Genomic DNA, 26,540 nt, shown 5'->3' on the forward strand with positions numbered 1-26,540 from the left:
TCTAGTACTGAAGGGAACAAGGGACACCTTTCATTTGTATTAGTTGCTGTCCAGAAATTGAACTGTGTCATCACATCCTGTCTTTCTTATAGGATGTCTGGGAATTCTAGTAGGGCAGATCCATTACTACAAACTGGTATTAGGTAATGGGCTTAAATGCTTCACAGTGGATTTTGGACTGAAGAAGTGAAGCTTTCACAGTGTTCAACAGATCAATGCTAGAATTGATCCATTTTAGGATACAGCACAGTAGTGTCCTTCTTTTGAGACTCATTCTCAGATGTGCTGAGTACGGGTGTCCATGGAGAAATGTCAGGGAGTTCTTATTCAGACCCTCCTTCCACAAGTTATAATGACCAGGCATTTGTGGTTATGTGGTGTTTAAACCATAAGAACTGCATAGTATCAGGCTAAACAAACTCTGTTTTAGAAAGAGACAGTTCTTTTCAAAATTGAGCCAAATTCAGCTCACAAACACAAATCTCCAGCTGGTATAAAGCCCCCAAAACGTGTTAGCCATCTACTAATGCTACCCCGGCCCCAGCCCAAATGCATTGGGTTGCTTGGACTTGTGCCAGGGGCTGAAATGGCCTTAGGTGGCCACAGGGTCAGAGATGGGGAAAAGTTGCCATAGTGACATGTCTGCACCTAATTTAGCTCAGAGAGACCAAAAGATGTAATCCAGTATATTTTCCCATTGTTAATTTTAAATGAGTATCTCTCTCAGCCATCAAAATGGTATGTAATTTCTTTTATAAATTTCCCAGTTTCCTGCTTCCAAGGCTCTAATAGAGAAAGTTCTGTTCTCATTTCCAACATGTGAAAACCTCATTAGAAACACAGTTCAGTGCAATTGCAAGGGAAGAACTTAGCAAAATTCATTTTATTCTTCTGAGTTTTACAGATCTACATGGAATGTTTCTTTTCTAGAGCACTCAGCAACCCAGTATCTAAACATGGTATCTTCTTGTATGACAAAATTATACTACTTGGCATCTGTAAAACTGTAAAGTATAATTATTCCTGATAAAAACTGCAAATTAATCCATCTCCTAATGGACTAATGGCATTCCTGTTTTCTCCAGTAAAAACAAAAGTTTGCTATCTTTCATCTTAAGATTCATTAATTGAGCTGTTTCTCCAGTTCCATCAGTGACTACTGCTTAAGAATTTGTGTTTTTTTTTCTTCCAGTATAATTTGATGGGAGACTGTTAGGAGACATTCCAAACTAAAAAAGATTATACACCTAACAGAACAGACTTCATTTAAGCCTGATACAAATGTTTTCTCTTGTAATCTCTGCTATATTAATCCATGATAAAATAATCTGCTGGATCCCAGATTTGGGGGACTTTATCATGCTTACATGATGCACTCTTTTACAGTATTGGTAGTATTTTATTTATCCAGAAGTAATGGTAATGAATTTAGAACCAATAATTTACTATGTAAGCAAAATTAAAATGTGAAGCCATTAAAAGTGTGCCAGAGTTTTCACGTGGGAATATGTAACGTTAAGTGTCTCTATTTGAAAAGTATCTCCTTCCTCCCCCTCCAATAGGGTCCTCCTGGGTTACCTGGATTTCAAGATTTCTTAAACAGGCATCCTAACCAGGTATGAAGGTTAACTGTGTGTGTGTGTGTATGTGTGTATGTTTGTGTTGCTGTGTCTGTGCAAGTGAGAGTGAGAGATTGCCAACTGTACTAGACTCCATCATTGGAGTAGCACAAGCAGGTCAGAAGCTCAACCCAAAATCTGGCCTTTTAGATGCCATTCATGTGGTAAACTCTGGCAATAGAAATTACAGTCTGGGCACTGTGCAGTGTTTTGATTTAGAACATAGATATCAATATGCAATATACTATGAAGACCAATTTTACAATATATTCCCAATTATTCTTTACAAAAAACATGCTGAAGTGGGATTCCTATAATCAACAGGTAGAGATCATATTTTTTCTCATCCAGATAATTGTGGAAAAACATGCACATACAAATCTAGTGCTCGTTAAATCAGCCCTTTTTGTGCCTACATGAAAATGAGATTGTGTATGTGTGTGTGTCATATTGTTTGCTAAATTCATAATTTTAATTTTTTCTAATTTGGCTTTCCATTTAGAAAAGAGACTGGGGGCATGTCTACACTAGCCACCCTAGTTCGAACTAGGGTGGCTAATGTAGTCATTTGAACTTGCAAATGAAGCCCAGGATTAAAATATCCCGGGCTTTATTTGCATGTTCCCGGGCACCGCCATTTTTAAATGCCTGGTAGTTCGAACTCCCTGCCTGTGGCTACACTCGGCACGGGCTAGGTAGTTTGAACTAACGCCTCTAATTCAAACTACTGTTACTCCTCCTGCAATGAGGAGTAATGGTAGTTCGAATTAGGGGCTTTAGTTCGAACTACCTAGCCCGTGCCATGTGTAAACTAGGGTGGCTAGTGTAGACATACCCTAAGACTTAGTGGTCTCTCAAAGGAACTGTGAAAGTCTCTTTGCTTGTCTAAAGGTATTTTTTAATAACTTCCATGAATTGTCACACAAGAGAAAATTCAGTAAAGAGAGCACATCATATTTTAAAGTTATTAGATAATTAAGGTGTGAAGAAAGCATTAAAGGATTGCTAGTTTTCCTCCCCTATTTACACGTTCCTCACTGATATTCCTTTTTGATATCGTTTAATCAGTCCTTTGTAAAGAGCTATGAGAGCTATGGATGAAAAGCATACATAAAAAATAGGTATAATTATTATTTAAACTAACAAGGAGTCCTGTAGCACCTTAAAGACAAAAGGCATATACAGTGCAGAACTAAAGTCAAATTAAGCTACTGAACTTCAGCTATATCAATTGCATAGCTGAAGTTGAAATAGTTTAACTTGGCTTTTTGGCACTATCTAGACAGCAGGAAGTTGAAAGAAGAACACTTTTCCTTTACTCCTCGTGAAATGAGGGTTACTATGAGTTGGTATAAGAAGTCCTCCAGCTCGACATGATTTTGAAATCAAAGCTTGTAGTGTAGCTGTGCACTTTGTTATTTTGGAATAACGTCAAGTTATTCCAAAACAATGCTGCTGTGTAGACGTATCCAAACAGATTTATTTGGACATAAGCTTTCATCGCTAAAAATACTTTGTCAAATGCAGCCCAAATAAATCTGTTAGCCTTTAAGGTTGCCATAGGACTCCTTATTGTTTTTGCAGATACAGATTAACGTGGCTACACCTCTGAGACTATTCAAGATAAAAAAATTAAATCCATTTGCATCAATCTGAGCTAAAAATATGCTTCTTAATCTGATCTGTGATGATACTGAGAATAAAATGGAAAGCTACAAACTTGGATTAAGAGATGTAAAGAAGTGTTTTCCATAAAAACCATATAACGTCTTTGAATATCTCAACCTTAAGGTCTAGAGTATTTCCTTGAGTATTTACTGTGTTGGAATCCAAATATATTGTCACTTTTTTATGTCCCTGGTCATTTCAGATTTCCAAATAACCTTCTATAAAGCCCTACATTTTCATTTTAGTACCTCAAGATTATAAGGAGTTCATTAAATCTTCTCTCCAATACCTACCAGATAAAAGTTTGAATTACTTTGACAATTTTGTCATTCATTCATTTGAATGTTACCAGAGTTTTGCCAGTAGTTCTGCTGTCTGTTGTAATTAGGAAATATGATTTGGCCTTGAGTTCACTTTTCTGTCACTGTAAGATGCTAAATCTTGGCTTTGAATTCAGTTTTATGTGTTACATTAACTATAGCTATATAGTGGACTTGATGCAGAAATTACTAGTTGAATTCAGTGGCTTATGTTATGCAGAAGGTCAAATTATATTATTATAAAAGGTATTTTTTTGTCTTTAAAATATAATATCAGCTATATCGCTGCTTATAGTCTGATAGGTTATGTTTTTCTAATGCAACATGTTGTGATGAATGTCATAACTCTGATTCTTTACAGAGAGAACTATAGAATGTTTAAATGATTTCATCAATGTTTGTGGCACAGAAGTTATATGTGATGTGCAACTGATTCCATGATATATCTCAGTTAGTTGACTCATTCCATAAGATGCTTTCTAGCTGTAAGCCCTAATTCAGGACATTTACTTTGCTGAAACTTAAGCACGTGCTTACGTGCCATCCTGAGGAGAGATGTTTTCCAGATTCAGGGCTTTAGTCTCTCTGCTTGGTCTGTCACCTTCCTGTGCATGTGAATATCTGATCACCTTAGCAATTTCTTTTTCTTGCCAAAAAGTAAATTCTCTTAATATCAAGTATTTTCCTTGTCTGCAGCTCATTAAAGCTGCTTCTCTATTTTCAGGCTATTTGACATCTTCCCTTTTTACATGTCAAAGACTCTCTTTGAATCTACACTATTTAAGACTAATTCTAAAGTGACAGTCGAGGTCTACAGGAGTCATGTTTCTCACCATTCTGAGGCTCTAAGGGATGCTAGGGCATCTTATGTTTCCCAGTTAATGTATTTTGGAAAAATATAGTCCAGCTGTTTGTTTCAAGAAATTAATCATCTTTTAAATCATTTGCAGAGCACGAACTTCCTTCAGCTGTCTAGTGTGAAAAGTTTAATGACTAGTCACAAGAAAGTAACTTTTCAGCAAGGGCGCAATCAGTTTAGTATTTACTCTGATAGAGGGTTTACTAGTCTAAATACCCAGGTTTAAATACCCAGACTTTCTGGAAGCACAGGTTTACATGTCAGAAGGCTGACCAATGCCTTTCAAAAGCAGATACATTACGTTCTGTGTGGTTTAGGGTAGGGGAATATTATGGGAACCTATCAAGAACTCTTCCTGAATATTAAAAAATATATATCCCATTGAGTTATTCTCACAAGCAGGGGATTGTTCTGGCATACTTGATCTACAGTTCTGTTTTCTCACATTGTTATACAGGCAGTCCCCGACTTACGCGGATCCAACTTATGTCAGATCCGCAGATACGAACGGGGCTGCCACAGAGTACACGGACTGCGGGACCTCGCGGTCCTGCCGTCCGTGTACTCTGGGGCTTTCTCTGCGTCTCCCTGGTCTGCAGACCAGGAAGACGCAGAGCAAAGCCGTGGAGGGGTTCGGGCAGCTGGGCAGCCCCGCTGCCCGAGCCCCCTCCCCACCCTCCCCCACTCCCCCCGCGTGGCTTTGCAAAGCCGCGGGGAAGACGGCAGCGGAGCAGTCCAGGCGCCCTAGGCTGCCTCGCTGCCCGAGCCCCCCCCCCCACCGCGGCTTTGCAAAGCCGCGGGGGGCTCGGGCAGTGAGGCAGCCCAGGCGCGCCTGGACTGCTCCGCTGCCGGCTTCCCCGAAGCTTTGCAAAGCCGCGGGGGGCTCGGGCAGCGGGGCACCCCAGGCGCGCCTGGACTGCTCCGCTGCCGGCTTCCCCGTGGCTTTGCAAAGCTGCGGGGGGGCTCGGGCAGCGGGGCACCCCAGGAGCGCCTGGACTGCTCCGCTGCCGGCTTCCCCGTGGCTTAGCAAAGCTGCGGGGGGGCTGGGGCAGCGGGGCACCCCAGGCGCGCCTGGACTGCTCCGCTGCCGGCTTCCCCGAGGCTTTGCAAAGCTGCGGGGGGGCTCGGGCAGCGGGGCACCCCAGGCGCGCCTGGACTGCTCCGCTGCTGGCTTCCCCGAGGCTTGGCAAAGCTGCGGGGGGCTCGGGCAGCGGGGCACCCCAGGCGCACCTGGACTGCTCCGCTACCGGCTTCCCCGAGGCTTTGCAAAGCCACGGGGGAAGCCGGCAGCGGGACATCCCAGATGCCCCGCAGCTGTCCCACTGCCGGCGTCCTCAGAGGCTTTGCTCCCCGTCTCCCTGGTCTGCTGGTCTCCAGCAGACCAGGGAGACTGGGAGCAAAGCCGCGGAGGACCCAGGCGGCGGGACCGCGGTGCGTCTCGGTCCGCCGCCCGTGTCTTCCTGGTCTGCTGGGGTGGGGGGTGGGGCGCAGCTAGTACGGATAGGGACTGTAGGTTTGTTCTTAAGTTGAATTTGTATGTAAGTCGGAACTGGCGTCCAGATTCCCCCCCCCCCCCAGCAGACTAGGCTTTTCTCCGGACGCCTGTGGCAGAGCAGCTGGAGCGCTGCCGGTTGGTCCCGCAGCGCCGCTCTGGGCGCTACTGGTCCAACCCAGCAGCACCCCAGCTGCTCTGGTCCTGATTCAGCCGCTGGTGGTCAGTTTCAGCAGCGGCGCTACTGGAGCAACCCAGGCGTCCTGATTTAGCTGCTGGTGAAACTGACCAGCGCTGACTACACTTGGGTTTCTTAAGTTGATTCTGTATGTAAGTCAGAACTGGCGGTCAGTTTCAGCAGCGGCTGAATCTGGACGCCAGTTCCAACTTACATACAAATTCAACTTAAGAACAAGCCTACAGTCCCTATCTTGTACGTAATCCGGGGACTGCCTGTATAATGTGGAGAATCCAGACTGGGTAATCCTGCTGTGAGGTACCAGATCCCTTTACTGATAGTTTATCAATTGTAAAATACCTGTAAGATGAGAATCTTTATATAAATGCAAGATAATAGTTTCTGTGATAGTCTATGCGTTATGAGAGTCCCTTCAGTATGGGTAACAATAGAATGCCAATTTCCTTGATTTTCTGCAGCCTTCCAAGGCTCTCTCAAGTTCTCACTGAAGATTTTTTTGAATGGTTTTCCATATAGGGAAACTCTTGTGATGTCTTCAGTATTAGTCTTTCCTAGTGATATTTTCATGGTTTATTTAAAGTGGCATTTCTAGGAATCATGATGAATGCTATGGTTCCCATAAGACAAAAAATAGGAAGTGGAAATGACGAAGATTAATCATAATTTAATAACCACTCATCTCTACCTATTTCTCCAGATAGTCAGGACATAATCTGCTGATTATGTAGTTCTTCTGACCACATGTAGTTCTTCTGACTTTAATTTGTGGCTTCTCATAAATTCAAGGTACATAAACATAGGGTCACTTCAGTTTTAAAATCAAATCTTCTTCCAGACGTCATCAGCTCTGTGGGTCTCAATCAGGTCACAGGCATTGGAAGGTAAAAATGTAAAACACAGTGGAAAGTGAGTGAAAGAATATACGTAAATTGTTTTAGCAAATGTTTTCAAACTTTGCTTTAATTCTTGAATTATCTACAGTTACTTTCTATCCTGTTTTCTGCTTCAAAATATTTTTCCTGCTTCTTAAAATAGTAACAGAGAATGTTTTATATGTGGCTATTCATATAAAATACAGCTGGTAGATCTAATATTATCTTTTTCCCAAAGATTGTTTACATTTTTCCGTAAATATAAATTCAAGGCATATCTCAATACAAACAAAAACTATCTAGATCTATAGACAGCTTCAGTGTAGTAGCTATTTGCCTCTGGTTTGTTCTCTTCACCAACTGAGCTGTCATTCACTTCTGCAGCTATCCCAATATTAGTTAGTAACCAGCAAGCAGGTATTGACTCGTGTACATTAAGTACTGAAATACTCCTGAAATTGAACAAAAAGCCATCAAAATATAAACATTTTTCACTATAAAATCATTAGGACTATTAAGTGAAGTTTATTTTATCTCCTTTATTATTAATAAAAATATATATGTAGCTCTTGTTATTAGTAGATCTCTAAACACTTTATATCATTATCCCCATTTTAAACATGGAGAAGCCGAGGTACAGACAGCTAATTTACTTGAGGTCACCCAGCTAGCAAGTAAGGTACATTGCCTTGGCTACACATACCTATTTCATTTTTTTACCATGTCTTCCATATTTCAGGCCTAGAGTGAATGGATAAATATAGTACAATAAAAATAAAATTTGAAGCCAAATTGCCGTAATTTGTGTATTCTAAGGAACAGTGAGAATGTAGTGTCACTAATTCATCTTTTTTTTTATCATTGTCTTCATGCTGCTCAAAACTAAAATGAATATTTATTGAATTGCTTGTTCATATTAGAAAAGATCCATTATAATTTAATAACCTCTCATCTCTTCCTATTTCTCTAGATAGTCACAGCATCTTCTGTGCCCATGCCATATGTAGTTCCATTGACTTAAGTATGTTTTCAGTGGTTTTAAGTGAGCACATAATTTGGCCTTTAATTTGTGTCTTCTCATAACTTCAAGGTACATAAACATAGGGTCACTCAAGTTTTTAAATCAAATCTGCTTGCTGACATTGTCAATCACACAGAAATATATCGTTATAATAATCATAAAAATAACATTCTTTCCAGTGATTTAAGACAAAATTCTCAGATCTCTACAGTAGTACTTAACATAGATATTTTTCTCTCTATAGATGTAGAACTCCCTTTGAATGGAATACAAATATCTCCCACATGGAGAAGTATACATTCTACTACCGCATAACTTTGATCTAACACATATTTTATCTTACCCTCTCCTTGATGCTAAATTAGAATATTTGCATTTATATTCAAAATCACATAACATAGGATCTAATATTGCAAAGTTATGGTTTCTGCATAATGCATTTATTAAAATATTTTATATTATATTTATTATATTGTTTCACTTGCAATTTTTCACAGGGTGATGCAGGACAACTACAGTTACCTGAGGCTGCTGGACATAAAGGACAAAAGGGAGAAACCGTAAGCATCTGAGATCTAATGGCATGAGGAATTGCAAAATACCAACCAGCTTGTCACTTCTAAGTTTACCTGTAATCTCATTCACCTGGTTTGTCATAGTCTTTTTCATAGGCAGGGCCTTAACAAGGGCAAGGCGAATGAGGCACTTGCCTTGGGCGCATAGCTGAGGGGGAGCAGAAAAGACAGCTACGTGCCTCGCACCACATCAGCACCCCCACCCACAACAAGGATGGTCTTGCCTCAGGAGCCAAATTAGCTGGTTACGACTCTGTTCATAGGAGGGGTGGATTTCCTACTTGATCAGCCTTTGGGTCCATCTAGTCTGGTATCTAACATCTGTCACTAGCCAGTGAGAGAAATGAAGTAGAGAAAAAATTCTTAGTAACTCATGCCCTGAAACTGCCTAGCTTGAATGGCAACAACTGTTTAACCAGTCATGTATGTGTCCACTCTTTTTTTTTCTGTCTATTCTTAGTACTTGTCCAAAAAACTCCTATGTAAGTGAATTACACAGGTTAACTATTTTATTCTATTAGTTTTAAATGTATGTTTCTTTAATGTACTTGAATTTTCTTTTTTGTAGTGAGAAATCAGCTTTATCATTTGAAAGGACACTCAACTACAGTATACCTAACCTGCTAAAAAGTGCTGTGAATGCTAGGGTATACCAGACCAAAAGATGTTTAGTAGTGATTTGGGTGTACTATGTACTCAGAAGCCAATGTTGTAGGCATTACAATCATTAAACCTTCCAGGCTCTAGCTCTTCGTGGGTCCCCACAAATAGAACTTGATGATTTTTTTCAAATAGTTTATTCACTGGAAAATTCAGTTTTGATCACCCAAATCTATTTGAAATTTGGCACAAAGCAACCAAATAAAATTTGGGAGTCAAGGAGGGTGTAATGTAGACACCATACACAAAGTAGGCTTATATGTGCACCTACCAGACATCCCACAGGTTAGGGTACTCACTCAAGGAGCAAAGGCTAGAGAACCATGGGTTCAACTCTAGGCTGGACAGGGAGAGGGGGGTGTACACTTTGGTTTCCCACATTGTAGAATGGTGCCCTAGCCACTGGGCTATGGGATCTTCTGGGATGGGTTTCTTTCAATCTCTCCGGGTCAAGCTGTTCTGCTGTGTATAAATAATGAAGGAGATTGAAGGCCAAAAGCAAGACCTCCACGACATCAATCATGGAGCTCCAATACGTGGATGAAAATATGGTCTGATCTTTACACCGTAGCTCTTCAGACCATCTTAAGCACCTTTGCTGAAGTGTACAAGAATCTCGGCCTCACACTGAACATCAAAAAGACCAAGGACAACAGGATAAACTCATGTACCATCAATTAAAGTCAACGGAGAACTGCTGGAAAACGTGGAGCATTTCCTATATCTTGGAAGTCACTGACATTGACACAGAAATCCAGTGTCACCTGAGCCGTGCAAGCTCTGCTTTTGCCCGCCTGAGATGAAGGGTCTTTGAGAACCAGGATATCAGTGCCATGAAAAAGCTCCTTGTGTACTGCACAGTGGTTGTTCCAACATTGCTGTACACATGTGAAACTTGGACAACATATAAGATTTACCTGAAGGCACTTGAACAATATCATCAACGCTGCCTCAGGATAATCCTAAATATCTCTTGAGAGGACTGGTGCATGAAAACTAGTATCCTGAAAGAGTCGAACATGACCAGCATTTAAGCTATTAGCATCTACCAGCAACTGCACTGTACTGGTCACATGATCCAGATGCCTGATTGGCGCCTCCCAAAACAGATTCTGTTTCTAAGCTGAAGGAAGGACGGAGGAGCGTTGAGGGCCAGAGGAAGGAATTTAAGGACATGTTGAAGGCAAATATGAAAAAGTGCAGCATCAGTGTCGACACTTGGGAGAACTTTGCCCAGGATCGTCCCCAGTGGAGAGCTGTAATCTCTGATGGGGTGGCACAATTTGAGAGGTCGTGCTGCAGTACAGATGAGATGTGGAGAAGGAGAAAAGAGTGGCAAAACCTGTCCAGAGTCCCCCCAATAGCCAACAGCACCTGCCCCTTTTGCAATAAGACCTGCGGATCTAGAATCGGGCTGGTCAGCAATCAGTGGATCCACAAATAAGAGGGTGACAGCAAAACGTCCTACTCATTATCGAGTGACCAATGAGACAGAAAGAGAAATAATGAAAGAGCCAGTAGAGCCATGGAATTAACGTAGTTCTGTAGCTTGTAGATGAGAGCACTGATAAACAGGCCATGGGTCACTCTCGTTTTCTTTTATACAAAATGGAACAGCTTTATTGAGAGAGACTGAGGCCGTGTCCAGACTCAGGGATTTTTTTCGGGAAAAGTAGCCTTTTCCCGAAAAAACTTCCCCTGCGTCCAGACTCAAGCCGCGTTCTTTCGAAATTATTTCGAAAGAACGTGGCTTTTCTTTCGATGCCGGTAAACCTCATTTCACAAGGAAGACGCCTTCTTTCGAAAGCTCCTCTTTCGAAAGAAGGCGTTCTTCAATGTAAGAGGCCGTCTTCGAAAGAGAGCATCCAGACTCGCTGGGTGCTCTCTTTCGAAAAAGCGGATTTCTCTTTCGAAAGATCCGCCTGCAGTCTAGACGCGATCTTTCGAAAGAGGCTCTTTCGAAAGATGCTTTCGAAAGAGCCTCTTTCGAAAGAAGCCTGCAGGCTAGACATAGCCTGAGAGAGCTGTTGAAGACTATGCTATAGTCCAGAGATAAGAGCACTCTCTTATAGTGTCTGAGACCCAATTTGATGCCAATGATGTTTTAATTACTTATACACAATGGAACTGCTCAATAGGAGAGATTGAGAAAGAGATCACCGCTGGCTAAGAGATGCTTCCATAATGTGAAAGACCTAAGTTCAAATCCACACTGGGCAGGGAGTGGAATTAAACTTTAACCACCCACTTCCTTAGTTACAATACTAAAAATTGTAACATGGGGTGGCACCACTGTCTTCTTCACTTTTTTTCCTTTTTCATTTCTGGAAATGAAATGACTAGTTTAAAAAAATATATTTGTTCACCCAAACCTAATTTTTCACCTTTTTGTTTGATTCACCACAATTTTTTTAAATAATCAGATGAAGATCAAACTTATTTTTTATCTGCCACTAAACTGAAAAATCAGTTATTTGCTCAGCTCTACCCATCAACACTCATAGTCTGATGAATAACAAAGAACTGCATTATGAGGGCTGCCAAAAATAAATACTACATTTCTCCCAGGTATCTAGGTTTTAATGATTCCAAATTAAAAGAGTGAAGCTTAACACAGAATCCCTAATCCAACCCCTATGGATAGTTTGAATCAAGTGTTATAAAGGTCAGCGACCTGAGGCCTACGGCCAGGGCTGTTCCCTGAAAGAATCAGTCATACACAGGCCTGGAGATCCCACAGGCAGAATTATGTTTCTTTGTCATCTTCAGATCAATCCATGAGTCCCGCTGTTCGCAGTCTGATAATAATTATCTGCCTGTCACAGCTAGCATTGGACTCCTGCAACAGGATTCCTTACAGCCTGGCTCTTAGCTATTCTAAATTCTCTGAGCTTCTCACCACAAGCAGCCTCACCTTGCCAGTCCCGTCATTATAAGCCTCTTGTTCTCTCCTGAGCTAGGTCCCGTTTGACTTGGAGCAGTGCTTCCTTTACTGTACTGGAGAGAGGTTGAACTCAAGGTTAGCACAGTGCTCAGTAATGAGTCAGTAGGTTCATTACAATATTATTAATCGCCACTGCTTTGGAATGCACTACATCTAATCCCAAAAGTTGAAAAATCATGAGTCAAAGCTCCCTCCTGAGATGGTTTTAAGAGATGATCTCATGTTTTATGGTCTGTCTTTTGGTTTTTGAACACCCTCTGGTATTTGAGTGACAATTCCACCATTGGCACTGCTCTCAAATGTATAGTTAGCTGCTGTAGAAGATCTCACAGAGGGATCCACATGAAATATGGATCGCCATATTTGGGGTCGGGAAGGAATTTTCCTCCAGGGTAGATTGGCAGAGGCCCTGGAGGTTTTTCGCCTTCCTCTGTACCATGGGGTACAGATCACAGCTGGAGGATTCTCTGCATCTTGTGGTCTTCAAAGTATTTGAAGGCTTCAATATCTGAGATATAGATGAGAGGATTATTCTAGGAGGGGTGGGTGAGATTCTGTGGCCTGTACTGTGCAGGGGGTCAGACTAGATGATCATACTGGTCCCTTCTGACCTTAAAGTCTATGAGTCTATGAAATCAAATTACAATTTTTTTTAATAAAATGCTGCATGATTGTGTGGATCATCCTCCTTCTCCCCAAACCACAACATTCTAATTAATTCTGTGCCTCCACAGTCCCACATCTGTCTGTCATCTATCCTAGCAACTCTCTCAGCATTTCTGGCCCCCAGCCCCACCTCTTCTCTTTCAACTCTGGTGCTTCTTCACTCCATTTCTCAAATCTGGCAGGAAGGATACTGGGTATTCCTCTTTATCTTCCCAGGCCTGAGTGTGGGAAACAGTTTCAGGGTTTATTCATGCTCTTCTCCAACTTCTCAGGTCTTGTGTTGTTGGGTGTGGGGGCACACAGGGGCGATTACCCATTTTTAACAAGAGGGGAGAGGAAGAAGCTTGCTGGGCTCTTTCTGCTCCTTCTTTCCCCCCGCTCTCTATGAAATGTAAGCTGGTCCCTCTCTACCTCAGCTACCCAAAAATTCATTTCCAAAGGGTGGGGAGGGAGCTCTGTCTGATTCCTGATTGGCCTCCCTTCCTCCGGGGCAGGGGGAGGAGGCAGGGAGATGGGGAATAAGCCTGTCAGAGGGGTTTTCTCCAAATAGGGCTGAAATTCCTATGTCATTTTAAAGACTGGCTCCAGCAGGGGCCAAAAATGTGTGACTTGTGATGAAACTATGACACTTTGTTCTACTGTAATATTCTTTTAGAACTCTGAAAATATCATGTCTTCTTTTGTTCATTTCCTAAATTTTTTAGAAGTGAAAAAATATTTGTCTTTGTTTTTAGGGGAGCAAAAGGAAATATACATTGTGCTTGGAAAATGTGCATACATAATATTATTTATTGAATCAGTAAGGGGAGCTCAAAAATATTTTAGTAGCACTGGCAAATGATGGGTATTTAAAAAAATTCTCTTTAAAAAAGTGACGGGGTTTGTTATAGCAAAAGTTTTTTTTGAGCAGTTTATAGCGAATTAAGTGGTCAAATGTTGGATGCAATCTTTTCACAATAATCACCTGTGTATTTTAATGGTGGGATATATATTTGCCAATTTCATGTACTGTTTGTCTGAGGAGAAAAGAGAGACGACAAAACAGATATATCACGGTGTTGCCAAGTGTTTGATTTTGAATAGCATATAGAACCTCCTGTTCTCCAGCAAATGACAATAAATTCAGTTGAGGCTGGTTAAATCACACACTTCAGTTATAAGGATTAACAAGAATTAATGCCACATTCAGTTTAAGGAGCCACTGGCAGGGGAAGATTCTTTCCATTTGTCAGAATAAAAAAAGGGCAAAGATTGCCAAGAGGGTTTTTTATTATTATTTTCTTAATAGGGTCAGCAAGGAGAAATGGGCTTAGCTGGTGCAAAAGGTGAAAAGGTAAATAATAATTCAATATTCTTAGATGTGATGTCTAAGATAACTATGTTTTATTTTTATTGGGCCAAATCTTTTAAAATAGAGTCAAGGCCTAGTAGAAGAACTAGAGCCAAAGAAAAATATCCTCCATAGATAGGCTTTAGGCCCTTAACGATTTATGTTTTGTTTCCTGGCCTGGATGTCTCTGCAGGGTAGCCATGGCTGTTGAGCATGTGGGTTTCTAATGGACTGGGCCAGCTGCTGTGCAGCAAAGCTGGGTTTAACCCTTGTGTATTGAAACTGTGTCCTAACTGCAGGCATCCAACTAACAGTTAAGCATGTGCTTAAGTAAGTTGCTGAATAGAGATAAGGTTCTGAAAGAGTGCTCCACTAACTGCTGAGTTTTTCATGTACTCATTGTATGTAGCCCTGGGTACTGCTGCTCTGTGACATGCAGGGGGCTCTGAATGCTTTCTCTGCTGAACTGCTTACCAGCCAAGTAAGCAGATATTGCCCACAAAACAGATATTAGACAGGATCACAAAGAAAAAACAGTTTCTTGCCATTTCAGACAGAAAGGACATTGTCTCAACGACTTGATTAACTGCATTCTGCTTCAAAGGTCTTTTAAGACTACACTTGAAATAGAATCCTCTGAACTCTCATTCATACTTAAATTCGACACTTTACACCTAAGTTTGAATAAAGATGCTAATTATCTTACCCATTGCAAAGATAGCTTCCCCAATTATCACCTCTAATATCATTAGCTCACAGACATTTACCTCCCCCCCATCCCCCTTCTGTTCTGAAATTTGATTTGTCCTTTACATATGTGTTCATTTTTTTAATTGTATCATTTGGTATATATGGTTATGACAATTTTCTTCCACTATTTGATCTGAGGAAGTGGGTCTGACCCACGAAAGCTCATCATCTAATAAACCATCTTGTTAGTCTTTAAAGTGCTACATAGTCCTGTTTTTTGTTTTACCAGCCAAGTGACATTGCAATATTACTGGTCCTTTGGGGCTTTCCTTTCTGATCCTGATGAGTCAGGATAAAGTCTCTAATTTAGAGATGGGCAGCCCTGCTTCCATAAAACAAGACAAAAACTGCTGACTAAAAAAGTGCCATATAAAATTAAACTTTTTTACATTTTGTAAAAAGTTAGTTCACTTTTTCTTTTGCTTCTTCATTTTGTGTGCTTCGTTTTCTGATTTCAAGATGCACACATTCCCAAAACACCACAAAACTAGGCACAACAGGGAGGTAAAATAACAATATTCTTTTATTTTCTCTTAAATTAGGAACACATGAATGGCCATAGTGAGTCATGAACCAAACGGGGCAATTGTTGAGTGATCCATCCTTATGATTTAGTTAGGATTGGTCATGCTTTTAATAGAGGATTAGACTCAATGTCCTCCTGAGGTCTCTTCCAACCCTATGAGTCTATCATCCAGTTGCAGTTTCTGGCACCCAGAGGTTTAGTGATACCCAGAACATGGGATTGTATCCTTGAGTATCTTGACTAAATGCCATGGATGGACCTGTCCTCCATGAACTTATCTAATTCTTTTTTTAACCCAGTTACACTTTTGAAATTCATAACATCCCCTAGCAACAAGTTTCACAAACTGACAGTGTCTTATGTGAAGAAACTCCATCTTCAATACTCAGATGAAAAAACCAGCATTCTTAGCATTATCAAAGTTTAGAAAAAATACTTCGCTAGTTAATCATGTCTTTGTTTTAGTTGAAGCTTTCCGACAGCAGATTCAGCTGAAATAATTTTTTTCCCATTACTGGTGAAAAGATGCAAAATGCATTTTTCTAGAAATAGCAAAAAGCTCAATCATGCATTCATTGACTCAGTAAGAGTTTTGCTAGTGATTTATATCAGAGTAATGTTCAGCCCCAGCATATCAGAGAATCAAATAGTTATTGTTAAAACCTTGGTCTGTAAGAAGTAGTCATGCAAACAGAAATTTAGTTTAGCCTGTTAATTTGAAAAAGTCGTGGATTTGTGTAGTACAAATTACTAAAAGTCTTCTTAATTCAAATAATTTTTGGTTTTTGTAAAATAAAATGAAAATGTACCTACTTCATTTGAATCATTGCTCTGAGGTGGTGTTGGTGATGAAGAGTTTGGTGTGCGGGCTGCTCTGGGGAGAGAGGACTACAACAGCCCTCTCTCACTGCAGCAGCTTGAGGCCAGATGAGAAGCACCTCTCCAGCTGCCACCTGTCCAGTGTCTGGGGCAGATCTACCTTCATCTACCTTCTGCACTCCCCAGCAAATTGTGCACGTTCCCCTCACTCCCTAACGAAGGCGGACACACAGCAATGTTCCCCTATGACCTGGGGAGGAGGGGGGGCGAGGATCTTCAGCCTGCCCTCCCTAAGAGGTGCTTGGGAGTAGGAGGCTCGGAGCTGAGACTGTGTTGGGACAAGGGAGAGCACCCCCAGCTAGCCCCTTTGACCTGCCTAGTGATTCTGTCTCTTTTCTGTATTGTTTTCTGAAAAGCAATCCCATTGCAGACACATCCCATTTTCCTGGTAGACAAACCCTTACGCTGCTTTAAGTCAGGATAAGAGGGAGATGTATAGTGAATGTGGTGGTGCTAGCTCTTACCATTTAGGAGTTCTTGAACAAAGAGAGACACACAGACAGTCTCACAGGAAAACTTTCTCAACTGTATAGTAGATTTGCTTATGAGATTTTAACTCATATAATCACTTAATTCAGTCATCACTTTCTGATATCTGATCCTGTATCAGACCCAGGTCATAGATAGATAACAGGCCAGCTGATTGGTATAAAAGGAGAAGCCAGATGCTCACACTGCCCAGGGTTCAGAGGCAGGAGCTTAGGAGCAGAGAGATTGAGACCAGGAATTAGACTGAGTTAGGAAATCAGGAGGGCAGGGTCATGAGAAGAGATGGCAGTCTAGAACCAGGAATCAGGCCAAGAAAGGAAAGCAGACAGTTAGGAACATATAGCACCGGGTGAGCAGTGAACAGCAGAAAGAAACCCCCTATTGTACTGACAACTTCCTGTTTCTCCGCCTGCCTTAAGTAGGGGAAGCGGGCCAGTCAGGAGCTCCATTGTCCAAGCAGTTGGTGCCCAGGGGTAGAACCATCTATCCAAGTGGGGCTTCAAGAAGTCCCAGGTGTAGCTGATGCTAGTAAGTCAGTGTGTAGAAATTTGGAGCATGATGATGTGTGGACTGAGGTTTGAAAGCTTTATGCTCATAATTACATGTAATACATAATATGTGACCCAGGCATAAAAGAAATGACCTTGGATACAATCACATTTTCTTATATGTCCATATTTTTATAATTGAATTATTGTAATCTTTAAATGGGCTTTCATAGTGTACATATTTTATAAAGTTATTTGTATGTATTAATTACATATAACTGTTAGTTTGTTTTCTGAATGTTTTGAAGAGTAGTTTTCCAAAAGCAGACATACATACTATTTAACATTTAAAATAACCATGTAGGTATTAACATTTACTGTATCCTATCACAGGGAGAATCTTCTGAAAAAGGAGAAAAGGGGGATCCAGTAAGTACACTTAAAACTTTGACTCAATATTTATGCTTAAATCCTATTTTATCACCATATTTGCATTGTCTTTTTTTTTTTGGACATTTGAATATATTTCATGCCAAATATTTCAAACTGGACTATAAAAATGGCATCATGGGGTTCCATCTTTATTGCTTCTCAAGTACTGACATATCAGATTCACTCAGGTTACAAATAAAAAGTCAGCCTTTCCAATCACCAGCTCTTCAAACTCAGAAAGAGGTGTGGGTACAAAGGAGCCTTTCCCTTTCTTACACAGCTGCATGGTGGTAGCTAGAATCTCAGTGTTTGTGGTCCTTGGGCTAAATTTGTCCTGGGCCTTGGGCTAAATTTGTCTTGTGGAGCTATTTCTGGGATCTATTTTTGTCCCTTTAAATACAAGAATCAGGCTTTGGCACTGTAGATCCCTAGAAAGTAGAGATGGAAGTAACTAAGCCTAAACATCTCAATAGTGGCCTTATTCTGCTTATTAAAGTCAATAAGGGTATGTCTACACTAGCCCCCTAGTTCGAACTAGGGAGGCTACTGTAGGCATTCGAAGTTGCAAATGAAGCCCGGGATTTAAATATCCTGGGCATCATTTGCATCTTCCCGGGCGCCGCCATTTTTAAATCCCCCTTAGTCCGAACTCCATGCTCACTTGGTTAGGTCCAATAATGGTATCAGCAGAATGAATATGCGGACAAAGCTGGCAACGGGGTTTGTTGCGAGGGAAGGTACCAGGGTTGGTATTAGTGTGGTATGTCCTGTGGTTGTTGGTAAGAATCATCTTGAGGTTAGGTGGTTGTCTATAGGAGACTATGGGTCTGTCTCCCAGAGCCTCTTGGAGTTTTGTATCCTGTCCACATATTCATTCTTCTGATACCATTATTGGACCTAACCAAGTGAGTTATAAGATCAAGAACACATATTCCTGCGCATCCAGAAATATAATTTATGCTATCATGTGCCGAAAGTGTCCGTCTGCTATGTACATTGGACAAACATCTCAGACACTTCGCCAAAGGATTAATGCCCACAAAACAGATATCAGACAAGATCACAAAGAAAAAACAGTTTCTTGCCATTTCAACCAGAAAGGACACTCTCTCAATGACTTAACCACCTGCATTCTGCTACAAAGACCTTTTACATCTGCACTTGAAAGGGAATCCTCTGAACTGTCATTTATGTTAAAATTTGACACTCTCCGAGAAGGAATGAACAAATACTCAAACTATCTTACCCATTACCAAGATAGCTTCCCCAATTATCACCTCTAATACCATTAGCTCACAAACATCTAACTCTCCCCACCTCTAATATAATTAATTCACAGACACTTACCTTCCTTTCCTCCCCCCCCCCCCCCGCATCCCCCTCCTGTTCTGAAATGTGATTTGTCCTTTTCATATGTGTTCATTTTTTTTAATTGTATCCTTTGGTATATATGGTTGTGACTGTTTTCTTCCACTACTTGATCTGAGGAAGTGGGTCTGGCCCACGAAAGCTCATCATCTAATAAACCATCTTGTTAGTCTTTAAAGTGCTACATAGTCCTGTATTTTGCTTCTAGCCATCTTAGGGTGCATCTACATGGCACCATTATTTCGAGATAACTAGCGTTATTTTGAAATAACTTAGTCCATGTCTACACACGGGCAGTTATTTCAAAATAATGTCAAAATACTGTCAAGCTGAAGGACTTCTTACTCCAACTCCTGTAACCTTCATTGTAGGAGGAGTAAGGGAAGTCAGAGGAAGATGCTCTATTTTGAAAAAAGAGCTGAGTAGATGCTCCCAATTTCGAAATAAGCTATTTAGAAATAAGCTCTGCAACTGACGTAGTTGGGTCTCTAAATAGAGATAGCCTGTCTACATTTGGGAAGCCTTCCTTGGACTAATTTTGAGGCTTCCTGCAGTATAGACATGCTATTTTGAAATAAGCTATTTTGGAATAACTATTCTGAAATAGCTTATTTCAAAATAGCCATGCAGTGTAGACATACCCGTCGTGAGAAACTACAGCTATTTAATTAACTCTGCAATTAACACTGAATATCAAGCATAGTAAGTAAAATATGTATCCACCTTTATTACAAACACATTAATCCCTTGGGAAGCTCCAAAAAAAATTATTTTCAGGCAATTCTTCTTATAGTCCTATTTTTATATGTCACTTTTTTATTTCTAAAAATGTTTTCAAGAAAACAATCATTAGTCTTTAAGATTTCTTCTACGGCTGCTTTGTATTTCTTACTATGAGTTATAATCCTCTCTGTTATATTACAAATGTTAGTCACATTGCTTAATGCACTGTGGGTCATATGGTGATGCATGCTGTGTAAGAACCTATGTAGACTAGGATATACTGTAAAAATTAGTAGCTTTGAAGAGGCATACAATATCACAAACAGGTTCAATTCAAGTGAGGAGTAAGCACCAGGAAGAGATAAGTGCTTAAGCAAATAATTTGTTTTCATTCAAATACAGACAGTCCCCGGGTTACGTCGGTCCGACTTATGTCGGACCCCTAGTTACGAACCGGGGGGGGCGGGCCGCTAGTGCAGGGTGCCTCCCCCACTGTCACTGCCTCCGGTGGCACGAGGGGCGCTTCCCCCCAGCAGACCAGAGAGACGCGGAGCTAGCGCCCCCTCTCCCCCAGCAGACCAGGGAGACGCGGAGCGGCTTTTCTCGACGCGGAGGACACGGGTGGCAGGACCGCCGAGACGCGCCACGGTCCCGCCACCTGCGTCTCCGGGCGAGAAAAGCTGCTCTGCATCTCCCTAGTCTGCTGGGTGGGGCGCAGCTAGTGCACCCCCCCCCCCCTCAGCAGACCAGGCTTTTCTCGCCGACGCCTGGGGTAGAGCAGCTGGGGGACTGCCGGGTTGGTCCAGTAGCGCTGAGGAGCGGCGCTGTGGGACCAACCCAGCAGCGCCCCAGCTGCTCTGCCCCAGGCGTGTCCGATTCAGCCGCTGCTGGTCAGTTTCAACAGCGACTGAATCTGGACGCCAGTTCCAACTTAGGGTGTGTCTAGACTACAGAGTTTTGTCGACAAAAGTAGACTTTTGTCGACAAAACTATACCTGCGTCTACACTACCACTGAGTTCTGTCGACATAACGTCGACAGAACTCAGCAGTTTTGTCGACTCTGGTAAACCTCATTTTACGAGGCATAATGCCTTCTGTCGACAGAGTTCTGTCGACAAAAGGTGTTATTGCATGTAGGGTTGTGTCTAGACTACAGGGTTTTGTCAACAAAGCAGCTTGCTTTGTCGACAGAACTGAATGTAGTCTAGACGCTCTTTGTCGACAGAAGCTTTGTCGACAGTATCTGTCGACAAAACTTCTGTCGACAAAAGCCTGTAGTCTAGACGTACCCTTACATACAAATTCAACTTAAGAACAAACCTACAGTCCCTATCTTGTACGTAACCAGGGGACTGCCTGTATCAAAAATAAAACATGAGAAATTACCATACCCCGAAGTGAAAATAGAATCTTTCAAAAATCAGTCCTTTCCAAAGTTTTCCATGTTGCATGGACAACTCTTTAAATAATGGTCAGATATTAATTTTTTGCTACATCATGTTAATCAAATTGATATGACAATGTTTTTGTGTGTAGTAACTTCAACATAGTCAATCTTATTGTGATTATATCTGTTATTTTCAGGGGGAAATTGGAATGAAAGGATCACAAGGAATTAAGGTATATTTCTGATTGGTATCCACAGTATCTATTTTGTACACAGCTGTCTCTTGTGGATGTAACATTAAATTATTTGAAAAAAATGCTTTTTAGGGTGAAAAAGGAGATCTTGGTCCTCCTGGACTCACTGGAAATCCAGGACCAGAGGTATGCAAAAGTCTTTATTATAAAATTGAAAGAGGATTATTATTATGCCCTTTGTGTAAAAGGACTTTGGATGCTATTTCATTCATTTTAGATGGTATAGCCCAATTATTTTTACTGTGTGTACAAGCAGTCCCCGGGTTACGTACAAGATAGGGACTGTAGGTTTGTTCTTAAGTTGAATCTGTATGTAAGTCGGAACTGGCATCCAGATTCAGCCGCTGCTGAAACTGACCAGCGGCTGACTTCAGGAAGCCCGAGGCAGAGTTGCTCTGCCCCGGGCTTCCTGGAATCAGCCGCTGATCAATTTCAACAGGCTGAATCTGGACAGTTCTTACATACAGATTCAACTTAAGAACCTCAGGCGTCCCCAAGTCAGCTGCTGCTGAAACTGATCAGCGGCTGATTCCAGGAAGCCCGGGGCAGAGCAACTCTGCCTCGGGCTTCCTGTAGTCAGCTCTGGTCAGTTTCAGCAGCGGCTGACTTGGGGACGCCTGGGGCAGAGCAGCTGGGGTGCTGCCGGGTTGGTCCAGTAGCGCCGCTCCTTGGCGCTACTGGACCAACCCAGCAGCACCCAAGCTGCTCTGCCCCAGGCGTCCCCAAGTCAGCCGCTGCTGAAACTGACCAGCAGCGACTGAATCGGGACGCCTGGGGCAGAGCAGCTGGGGTGCTGCCGGGTTGGTCCAGTAGCGCCCAGAGCGGCGCTACGGGACCAACCGGCAGCGCCCCAGCTGCTCTATCACAGACGTCCGGAGAAAAGCCTGGTCTGCTGGGGGGGGGGGGGGGGGCGCACTAGCCGCGTCCTCCGCGGCTTTGCTCCCCGTCTCCCTGGTCTGCTGGTCTCCATTCATTTTAGATGGTACAGCCCAATTATTTTTACTGTGTGTACAGGCAGTCCCCGGGTTACGTACAAGATAGGGACTGTAGGTTTGTTCTTAAGTTCAATCTCCAGCAGACCAGGGAGTCGCTGAGCAAAGCCGCGGAGCACGCGGGCAGCGGGACTGCCCAGATGGGCCGCGGCTGTCCCGCGGCCCGCGTGCTCCGCGGCTTTGCTCCCCATCTCCCTGGTCTGCTGGAGACCAGCAGACCAGGGAGATGCGGAGCAAAGACACGGAGCACGCGGGCAGCGGGATAGCCTCGGCGCATCTGGGCTGTCCCGCTGCCCGCGTGCTCCGCGGCTTTGCTCAGCGTCTCCCTGGTCTGCTGGGGGGGCTCTCCCCAGCAGACCAGGGAGACGCGGAGCAGCTTTTCTCGCCCTGGAGGATGCGGGTGGCGGGACCGCGGCGCATCTGGGCGTCCCGCCGCTCCAGTCCTCCGGGGCGAGAAAAACCCCGTTCGTAACTGCGGATCCAACATAAGTCGGATCCGCGTAACTCGGGGACTGCCTGTACTTTAGTTGCATGCCTATAGTTCTTGTGTACATAAAAGCTGGGTTGTAAGTGCAGAATGGGTAACTTGTGCTCAAAATACATGTGTATGCAAAAGTCTGAATGTGCTTTTGGGGAATTACATTTTTAAAAATATGGCCTCCATAACCAAAAAGAGGCTATTCTGATGCCACTGTTTATGTAGGAGATCAATTGTATTCTATGAAGGGTGCTAAAAAATAGCAAACATCATTCTGGGATGCATTAGCTGGAGTGTTGTAAATAAGACATGAAAAGTAATTCTTCCCATCTACTCTGCACTGATTAGGTCTGGATTATTGTGTCCAGTTCAGAACACCACATTTCAGAAAAGGTGTGGAGAAGGTCCAGAGAAGAGCAACAAAATGTTAAAAGGACTAGAAAACAAAACCTATGAGGGAAATTTGAAAGAACTGGCTTTGTTTAGTCTGGAAGAGAGAAAATTGAAAGGGAACATGATAAGAGTTTTTAAATATCTAAAAGGGTTTTGCAAGGAAAGAGAGAAATATTTTCCTTCACCTCTAAGGACAAGACAAGAAGCAATAGGATTAAATTGTAGCAAGAGTAGCTTATATTGGACATTAGGAAAAACTTCCTAACTGTCAGGGTGGTCAGCTCGGGTATGTCTATCCTACCCCGCTAGTTCGAACTAGCGGGGTAATGTAGGCATACCACACTTGCAAATGAAGCCCGGGATTTGAATTTCCCGAACTTCTTTTGCATAAGCCGGGCGCAGCCATTTTAAAATCCCAGCTAGTTCGAACCCCGTGCTGCGCGGCTACACGCGGCACGGAGTAGCTAGTTCAGATTAATCCGAACTAGCTACTCCGTGCCGCATGTAGCCGCGCAGCACGGGGTTCGAACTAGCCGGGATTTTAAAATGGCTGCGCCCGGCTTATGCAAATGAAGCCCGGGAAATTCAAATCCCGGGCTTCATTTGCAAGTGTGGTATGCCTACATTACCCTCCTAGTTCGAATTAGGAGGGTAGTGTAGACATACCCCTCTAGAATAAATTGCCTAGGGAGGTGTGGACTCTCTATCATTGGAGATTTTTAAGAGCAGGTTATACAGACATTTGTCAGGAACAGTGCTTGGTCTTGCTATGATTGAAGGGAATTGGACTCAATGACCTCTGAAGGTCATTTGCAGATGATACACAGTTAGAGCCATATTCAATCCTCAGCATATGGCAGGGTTGATGTCAGTGGGAAAGTTACACAAGATAAGGCAGAATATAGTTATTCTACTTTTACTTAGTAAAGTTGTGATTAATTTCAGTATCATGCACTGGAGAAAAATGATGCGAGGAACTTTTAGGACCACTGCTGTTTTTGTACTTTGGCTATTTTTGTGTGCAATTACTCATTTTGTATTGAGGCTATGACCAATACAGGCTAATTAGTAAGTCATCATCTGTCAGCCAGCCAGGTGGAAGTCAGAGTAGATTCAGCACTATTCCCCTTCCTCACAGAATGCAGGCAGGGTTCTCTAGCTCTTCTCTTGCCTCATTAGAAATAGCTTGTGCCTCTTCACTGAGGAACCATCTTTCCTAGAGGCCTCAGCTGAACTCTGTAATTAAATAGAATTGGAGGTAAAATGGAATCTTCTTCTTAAAGCCAAATATACCTATCCTGTGCCTTTCCTGTGCTACCTTTGTCAGTGGGCCCATTCCATCCATCTTTCCAAGCTCACTTATGAGCATGCTTGCAGCACAGCCAAGCCCAAGCAGGGACAGAAGTGGTTCTGAATTTGTGGCCATCCTCATCTTAAGGCATTCAGGAAGAAACCATAGCCTGAATGAATAAGGCCTTTTCTGTTTCTTGCCTCTTCTGATCCTGCACCCACTCTGCCTCAGAAGGTGTTCTCAGACTCTACAGTTTGTATTTTGATTTTCATAACCTCTGGTTGCCCCAATCAATCATGGACTTAGTCCAGTGTTTCTCAAAGTGGTCTGTGGACCCACTCTAAGAAAACTGCTACTGGGCTGCTCCAGTTTGTTTACTTACCGGCTCTGCAGTCTCATGACTTCCAGTGGCTGCAGTTCTCCATTTGCAGCCAAGAGGAGCCACAGGAAGTGGTGTGACCTGGGCCACTGCATCCTGCAGCTCCCCTTGGCTGCAAACGGTGAACTGCAGTCAATGGAAGCAGTGAGGCTCTGAGGCTGCAGAGCCGGTAAGTAAACAAACTGGAAGGCCCGGTAGCATCTTTCTCAGAGTGAAAGATGAACCACTTTGAGAAACACTGACTTAGACATAATTTCCCAGTCTAAGGCCTTATAGCTAACTCTGGAGGCCAATGTGTTCTCTCATGAACCCCTGGAAAGAAGCTATGAAAATAATCTTTTAAACTGGGAAACATCCAAACCACTTTCTGAGCCTCTTGCCCTCTGTGCTTCACAGAGGATCAATGCTGTTTTCTCCAAGCTACCTTTCCTGGTACCCAGGAACCTCTCAAGTTGCCCAGTCAAATATTCTCAACATGGCTCAGTATTCTGTTCACTCGCAGACCCATCTTTTTAACACTTCTGAACCTGGTCGTGAGGTGTGACTATCTTTGAGTTATGTCTCCTTGCCCTTGATCTTTGAGGTATGTCTACACACAGCAACGCTATTTTGAAATAAGCTATTTTGGAATAAAAACTCAAAAACCGCTTATTTCGAAATAGCGCATCTACACTACAAATGCTCATCAAAATAGTGCTGAGCTATTTAGAAATAAAGCATCTACACTGATTGGCACTTCAATTGCATTTAAAGCCCCTCCAGAAGCACTTTGGCCAGGGCATCAGGACAGCAGTCACTTCCTGTAACTGCTTCCTGAGGCTCATGCTTCAGTTGTGACTCAGGCTCCTCTCTTTTGCCTTCCTTCTTAAGGGACAGCAAAGCCCTTTAACCTACTGCTCTGGCTGTCCTTGTGGACACCACAGCACTTCTGCCAATGAAGCCAGACCTGCTACAAAGCAGTCTCCAGCTCCTGAACCTCTTGATGCACCTTCTGGTGCAGTTTTTGCAGGCTGCTCTCATGGCACTGCAGAATCTGGACCCAGAGATCCTTACGGGACAACTCCTCATCTCTCTCCACATGCTGCTCAGGCAGCACAGCCTCTCCCACCTTTTCCTGTGCATCATGCACCGCCGTTTCTGGTGACTGGACACCAGTTCCGACTGATGGGACCGGATCATCATGGACTGGTGAGATGACCAGCAGTGGTTCAGAATTTCCACATGCTGGAAACCTTCATGCAGTTCTGCAAGTGGTTCACCTTTGCCCTCAGGCAACGGGACACCCACATACAACCCGCCATCCCCCTCCAGAAGTGGTCACCATTGGTCTGTGGAAGCTCGCCATGCCAGACAGCTACCATTCTGTCAGGAACCATTGTGGTCGTGGTCTTGCAGGTATGTTATACTCTTACTATGTTATTGGGAGGGTGATGAACTGCTGGAATGGGGTTCCCTTCCTTTGAGGTTTTCCAGTCCCACCTTCAC

The 26,540-nt window shown here is 42.8% G+C and overlaps 1 protein-coding gene across 11 annotated transcripts in view; it reads left to right on the forward strand.

Moving 5' to 3' along the window:
* COL19A1 (collagen type XIX alpha 1 chain) overlaps positions 1-26,540 on the forward strand; it is a 372,523-nt gene that overhangs the window by 237,378 nt on the left and 108,605 nt on the right. For 8 of the 11 annotated variants that reach the window (XM_006127229.4, XM_014575574.3, XM_014575570.3 and 5 more), the window contains 6 exons: positions 1,563-1,616; positions 8,548-8,610; positions 14,184-14,228; positions 17,751-17,786; positions 21,466-21,501; positions 21,595-21,648. In XM_006127229.4, coding sequence (XP_006127291.2) covers positions 1,563-1,616; positions 8,548-8,610; positions 14,184-14,228; positions 17,751-17,786; positions 21,466-21,501; positions 21,595-21,648 — 288 coding nt within the window. The remainder of the gene's footprint in view (positions 1-1,562; positions 1,617-8,547; positions 8,611-14,183; positions 14,229-17,750; positions 17,787-21,465; positions 21,502-21,594; positions 21,649-26,540) is intronic. The other 3 variants (XM_075923699.1, XM_075923701.1, XM_075923704.1) reach the window with 3 other exon arrangements.

Source organism: Pelodiscus sinensis, chromosome 3 (genome assembly GCF_049634645.1).
Source record: "Pelodiscus sinensis isolate JC-2024 chromosome 3, ASM4963464v1, whole genome shotgun sequence".
Lineage (NCBI taxonomy): Eukaryota > Metazoa > Chordata > Testudines > Trionychidae > Pelodiscus > Pelodiscus sinensis.